Source organism: Pteropus alecto, unplaced genomic scaffold (genome assembly GCF_000325575.1).
Source record: "Pteropus alecto unplaced genomic scaffold, ASM32557v1 scaffold271, whole genome shotgun sequence".
Classification (NCBI taxonomy): Eukaryota; Metazoa; Chordata; class Mammalia; order Chiroptera; family Pteropodidae; genus Pteropus; species Pteropus alecto.
Window position 1 is genome coordinate 265,612 of NW_006430730.1, and position 6,121 is coordinate 271,732.

Consider the following 6,121-nt stretch of genomic DNA (forward strand, 5'->3'; position numbering starts at 1 on the left):
GGCCCTGGTAATCCTGGCAGGGAGGGGGTGGGAGGGGGGGCAAGAGAGTGGCCGTCAGTGGGCAGGAGGGGCAGGGAGACACACACGGGGAAACAGAAGCACAAGAGAGAAAGTGGAAAGAGAGAAGCTAAGAAGAGTTGTGGGGTGGGCTGCAGAGATAGGGTGGGCTGGGGAGGAAGGAAAGGACAGACGAGGGGGAGAGGAAAGAATGGGAAGACACAACGGAAAGGAAGCAGGGAGAGAGGGAGCCCCAAGTGTGAGAGAGTGAGGGGCCACCAGGGTGGGAGGAGCGGCATAGGGTGGGGGCCGCACCTTCCTGAGTTCCTTTGTCCTTCGTAGGGTCCAGCCACCCCCAGGCAGCCGTTCAAAGTACTTGCGAGCCTTGGGTGCCTGGTCCAGCATGGGGGCTGGTGGGATGCCCAACACCTCCACAATCCGGTTCATCTGGTCCACCTGAGAGCAGGCGGGCAGTCAGGGCCATCAGGACCGCCAGTCCTCCACCCCGAGCACACCCCCTCCTCGGGAGCACACCTCATTGGAGCCACTGAAGAGGGGCTCTCCAGTGTGCATCTCCACCAGGATGCAGCCCAGGGACCACATGTCAATGGCCAGGTCATAGGGCGTGCCCAGGAGCACCTCAGGTGACCGGTAGAAGCGGCTCTGGATGTACTGGTAAATCTGGGGGAGGAGAGTGGGCAATGGTCAGAAGTCTCAGCCTCCCCTACTGGTACCACTGACGCTCCCAAAGCTAGGACAAGCCACCGGCCCCCAAAACTGGGGACGGAGGCTCCAGACCCTGACGTAACCAGCACCAACTTTCTAGGAGCCACCAGCAGCATCTTATTCATCAGCCTCAGGCCTCTGCTGGCCTAGTTTGACCCTGATCTCCAGCCCCAGGCCTGACTCTGGACCCCTCCCGGTTACCAGTCAGAAGCTGGCAGTCCGCAAACACAGGCCCTTCCCACCCTCACAATCCAGACCCTTATCATGCCCCCACCATCATCATCTCAAATGACTGCTAACAGGAAGCTGCAAAGCTGAAGCATTCCCGCCCCCCCGACACACACACACACACACACACACACACACAATCCCCAGCTTTAAGAGCACAGGGTAAACAAAACTTAGCAAAGTGGCATCCAGGCTCAAAGCCAACCCAACCTCCCCTGCCTACATGTGGCAGCCTCCAATCTGACCTGCCCCCAGGCGTCACTCTTCTGTCCCGGCAGTATGTGTACCCCGTGGCCCTCTCCTTTACCTCCTTCACCCACTGGACCCACCCTTCATACCCGCCGATCACCTTATTCCAAGTACTATTCCCTCAGTCATCAGCCACTTCAGGCCGCACACAAAAACCCATCCCAGCCTAGCACCGCCCCAATCTCTGGCTACCTGTTGGCCCCGCCCCGCCTGGCCACACCCACACCGCCAGTCCCAGTCCCGCCCCCTCCCGGCCGGGCCGCACCCGCTGGCCAAGCTGGCAAGAGCTGCCGAAGTCCACGATCTTGATGGCGCTGCGCTTGGGGTTGCAGAGCAGGATGTTCTCGGGCTTGAGGTCGCAGTGAATGATGCTGAGCTCAGGCGTGGCCAGGAAGAGCAGCGCTGTGCACAGCTGCTGTGCCAGCTTCCGCGTCAGGTTCAGCGAGACGCCACGGAAGTGCGTGTTGCGCAGGAGGTCGTACAGGTTGTAGGAGAGCAGTTCGAACACCAGGCACAGGTGGTTCCGGAACATGAAGTGCCGCTTCAGGTGCACTGCAGGGAAGGGGACGGACATGGGCCAATGGAGAAGAAACTGCGGCTCACAGAGGGCCGGGGTGCAGCCTGGGGTCCACGGTAATCAAGGACAGAAGCTGTATGCGGGTCTGTGTCTGGGTTTCTTGAGTACTGGTTAGAGTCTGGTGTGCCCGCAGGTACGGATTGCTCGTCAGGACATTTTTATGTGGTCTATAACTCGATTCAAACCAAGAAAAAGATTGACTGACTTTCTTAAGAAAAGTGAATTCAAGTCTCTGTCAGATTAAACCAAAGAGTTTCCATTTGGTGCTGACAGATCTTTAACACCATTCTACACTGCCTCATCTAATTTTGACGTTGTTTTAGTCTCAGTTCTGTTTATTTTGGTAACTAAAGATTCTCGTTTTCCGTTTACTATAAGGATTTGTATTAAAAGAAACACACTCTCTAAATCGTCTTGCTTTTACTAAGAGGCATCAGTACAAGCAAGAAGAAAAAGATCAGCACAGATGTGAAGAGTAAATAAAGGCTCTGGCGCCTCTGGCTGTTCAAATTGCAGTCTACTGAGAGACAAACTCTGTGCCCTCATGCAAATGAGAGCACTGCGAGGCCTCAACTTCTTCATCTCAAGCCCTGGGCAATGATGCCCTTCCGTGGGGCTGTGGTGAGGCATACACGAGTTAATTTATGTGACGTGCTGACAACAGAGCCTGATCCTTAGCAAGCACCCAATAAACTGAGCATGTGAATAGGGCAAAAATGAAAGTGGCAGGAGAATCCCAGATGTCAGGGGATTACAGGCCAAACCCTATCCTGAAGACACCGGCCCTGTCCTACACCGGGTGACCCACCCCTTTGTAGCTCGTGCTGCTTTGGGCCTCACCAATGTAGTACTTCATCTCCGTGTCATGCTGGTTCATCAGCTCCAGCAGCCGCAGCTCAATCTGGGCCTGGTTCAGGAAAGCCTTTTTGTTCTTGATGATCTTGATGGCCACCAGCTCCTGAGTCTGATGGTCGTAGGCTTTCACCACCTGCGGGGGCAGGGCACGTCGCAAAGTGAAGCAGCAAGGAAAAGGCCAGCCAGGAGGCACTCTAAAAGCAGACCCACCAATATCAATATTGATATTACTAAAAGTGATCCAAAATCCAGTGCTCGCCAATAGTCAGGCACTAGTGTAAACATGTGAAATAACACAACCACCTTATGCAGAGTGTCCTGCTGTTTGTACTTTTTTACAGAAAAGGAAACTGAGGCACGGGACAACCAAGTGACTGGGCTGGGGTGCCTGGGCCAGCACAGAAATCGAAGCCACTGAACCACTGACTGTGTTTATCAGTACGAGCGGGCGCCCACGTTCCCCAACCCCGGGCCAGGGCAGGGCGGGGCATCCACACCTGGCCAAAGGAGCCTTTGCCAATGAGCGAGTCAATCTCATAGCGCTCCAGCCAGCGCTCGCCACTGCGCACGATGTAGTCGTGGTTGTCGTCGTCATAACCGTGGTTCAGGACCTTCTTCTCCTTCTTGGTGCTTGAGTCCTGAGGGGGCGCCTGCTGGGCCCGCCGCTTCTTCTTCGCGTAGTAGACCTGCCCAGCCGGCCAGCCAGGAAATGGGGACTGGTAAATGACCTGTGCCGGTGGTCAGGACCCCTCAGCGCCCAGCCTGGGTCCCCCAGCCCTGCCCACCTCGTTGATGTGCTTGTAAGTCTTGATGAGGTCCACGGAGAGCTTTCGCAGCGGGGCTGAGGTCGCATCTCGGAAGGCCAGGGGTAGCCTCCGCGGCAGGAGCCGCACATCAGGCAACACCTGCTGAGGGGGGTAAGGGGGGGCACTGAGGACAGGCCTTCACCTTCGTCTTCAAGGGGGAGAACTATATGGGCAGCTGGCTCATCATGACTGTACGCATTCTTATTTGATCATTGTCTGACAACCCACTAGAAGAGAAAGTCCCCAGGAGCAGAGACTTTGTCTTGTTCCTGCTGTTCTTCCAGTGCCTGGAGCACGGCCTGGCACAAAGTGAATGATCGTGGAGACTGGCTGAGTGAATGCAAAGTGAACTGTCTGCCCCTGCCCTTTCACCCACCATTACCCCTTTCTGAACCTCAGTGGGGGAGGTCCCGTAGAAGACCTGGGCTCTGCCCCTCCTAATCCTTTGCCTGAGACCATCCATTCCAGGCATCTCATCTCGAGGGCCCCCATCTTGCTTTACCCTCATCCCTTGGGGCCTTCCCAGTGCTCACAGCCCATTCTGAGCATCTTTGCCCAGTTCTTTTACCCCAAGGAACTTAGATCTGGATCCAGCACCCTGGACTTCCCGCTCCGAGCTCTCCATTTGGGAGCCTTAACCCTGTACCCCTAGGCCCTGCTGGCTCCAAGACCCTTCGGGCTCAACTTACTCCCCATTCACCCCCTCAAGATCTTTCAGTTTGGACTTTTTTTCCTTAGTGAACATTTATTACTACGTGCCAGGCACTGTCCTTAGCATTTTACATGCATTTCATTAACTCATTTAATCCTCACAACAACCCTGTGAGGTAGGTATCATTACTTGCCCCATTTAACAGAATAGCCTGGAGAACCTAAGTAGTTTTTCCACCAGTCTGGATCTGAACCCAGGCCTACCAAACCCTGACTCTGCCAGCAACCCCTCTATCATCCACTCCCGTGGGACCCTTCAATCCCTGGGAGACTGTCCTGGGCGACCACACTACCTTTTGGTCCTGAGACCTTTCTAACCCCAGCCGCCCCCTACCCCAGGCAGGTGAGGAGCCAGCTGAACGCGTACCTGCGTGTGCTCCTGGGGCCCCGGGAAGCCAGAGAAGGGACCATGGCCCGGTGGGACGGCCATGGTGGGCTCAGAGGGCCGCAGGGGAGCGAGGCCTGGAGCGGGAGCCCGGCCGGGGGGCGCCTTCTCGCATCCTGCACCTCGGCTGCCACCGCCGCTGAGACCTGAGAGCAGGCGGGAGGCAGGAAACAACATGGAACAAGGGGATACGTGGGGCAGTGTCAGGCAGGAAAGAGGTGGACATCAGAGAGAAGGCAGGACACAGAGGGAGAAGGGAAAGGGTGGCCATGAAAGAGGGGACAGAGAGAAGTGGCCGGGTGAAGGGGAGGAAAAGCGCAGTGGAGACCCTCAACAAATGATTACCAAATAAATGAGGTAAGCAGCACAAAGAGGGGTACGTGTGAAAGGGAGTGATCAGGAGCCAGGCAGAGATATGGGTCATGACAGGAAAGGACAAAAAGACGCCAATAATTGGGAGGAGGAAGGGAAGAGAAAGACAGAAACCACAGGCAGTAAAGGAAGTAGGATTCACTCTTTTCCTCCCATTTCTACTTGCGGCCCTCCCCAGGGCCCCCTCGCACAAGATCCTGCCCTCCTGCAGTCTTCCCCCAGCATCGGGATATCATTTCTTATCAAAGCGAGGTCCCTCCACTTCAAGATCTATGGTTCCCAGCAGATACCCCAATAATTCAGAGAACTCTAGGATCTCCCGCAAATCACATGAGTCTTCTGGGCCCCAGCCAAACCATAGCAAAGTCCTCCGCAGGCCCCTAAAACTACATTGGGGTCCTTGGGGACCTCCTGACCACTGTTATCTGAGAACTCCTATATAACAAGAGTCCTACCCCTAAGGCATTCTCATCCACCAGGACACACCCTTCTCAGGGGACCCTCCTCATATCATACCAAGACCTCTCTCTTGTATCATTCCCTCCCACATCAGGGATCACCCTCCAAGCCACATTTCAGTTCCCCCATGCTACATCAGAGCTCTTTCCCGTATTAGTCCAGTGTCCCCCTCCCAATCAAGGCCCACTCCTCCTGATGGGAGCGGAGGGGAGGTGTCTTTTCCCACGTTAGAGTGATCGTCCTCCTCTCCTTCGCACTGGACCTTCCTTACCCACCTCTTCCCAATCCAAGATTCCTACCAGGGCCGTTTCTCCGGTCACTTCTCTCTACACCAGGGTCAATCCACAACTGTGCCCATTCCTAGAAGGCCCCCGTAGCCAAAGTCCCCAAATATCACATAGTTCTTCCCTCCCAGAGTGCCACACCAAAATCCTCTCCCCACTGGCCTTTCCTCATGTCATTCTCTTTCTCCTATGCCAAACCTTGCCACTCCAAGACCTCTCTTCTCCTACGGAGCTCCCCCCAAAAACAACCTTTCCCAGGCCCTCCCACACCAGGACCGTCTCTCCCAGCCCCCACCCCCTACCCGGGTCAGGGCCGGCGCGGGGCCCACGGGGGGCTGGGGCGCGGTGGGGCCCCCAGTGGGGTGGGCGAGCAGCCAGCATGGCGGCAGTGGCAGCGGTGAGGAGACAGCCGCCTGTCCCGGCCCGGCCAGCCCGGCCAGCGCGGCGGGGAGGGCAAGCGGGACAGGCGGCC

At 56.4% G+C, this 6,121-nt stretch overlaps 1 protein-coding gene across 4 annotated transcripts in view; it reads right to left on the reverse strand.

Moving 5' to 3' along the window:
- Positions 1 to 6,121, reverse strand: part of DYRK1B (dual specificity tyrosine phosphorylation regulated kinase 1B) — an 8,628-nt gene that overhangs the window by 1,604 nt on the left and 903 nt on the right. The window contains exons 1-8 of one of the 4 annotated variants that reach the window (XM_006905398.2): positions 5,952 to 6,115; positions 4,517 to 4,680; positions 3,418 to 3,537; positions 3,130 to 3,318; positions 2,618 to 2,765; positions 1,466 to 1,752; positions 532 to 678; positions 313 to 453 (exon numbers count right to left, since the gene is read on the reverse strand). In XM_006905398.2, the coding sequence (XP_006905460.2) occupies positions 313 to 453; positions 532 to 678; positions 1,466 to 1,752; positions 2,618 to 2,765; positions 3,130 to 3,318; positions 3,418 to 3,537; positions 4,517 to 4,680; positions 5,952 to 6,030 (1,275 nt within the window). In that variant the 5' untranslated portion in view covers positions 6,031 to 6,115. Of the gene's footprint in view, positions 1 to 312; positions 454 to 531; positions 679 to 1,465; positions 1,753 to 2,617; positions 2,766 to 3,129; positions 3,319 to 3,417; positions 3,541 to 4,516; positions 4,681 to 5,951; positions 6,116 to 6,121 lie in introns of those variants that run through there. The other 3 variants (XM_015594771.1, XM_006905399.3, XM_015594777.2) reach the window with 3 other exon arrangements.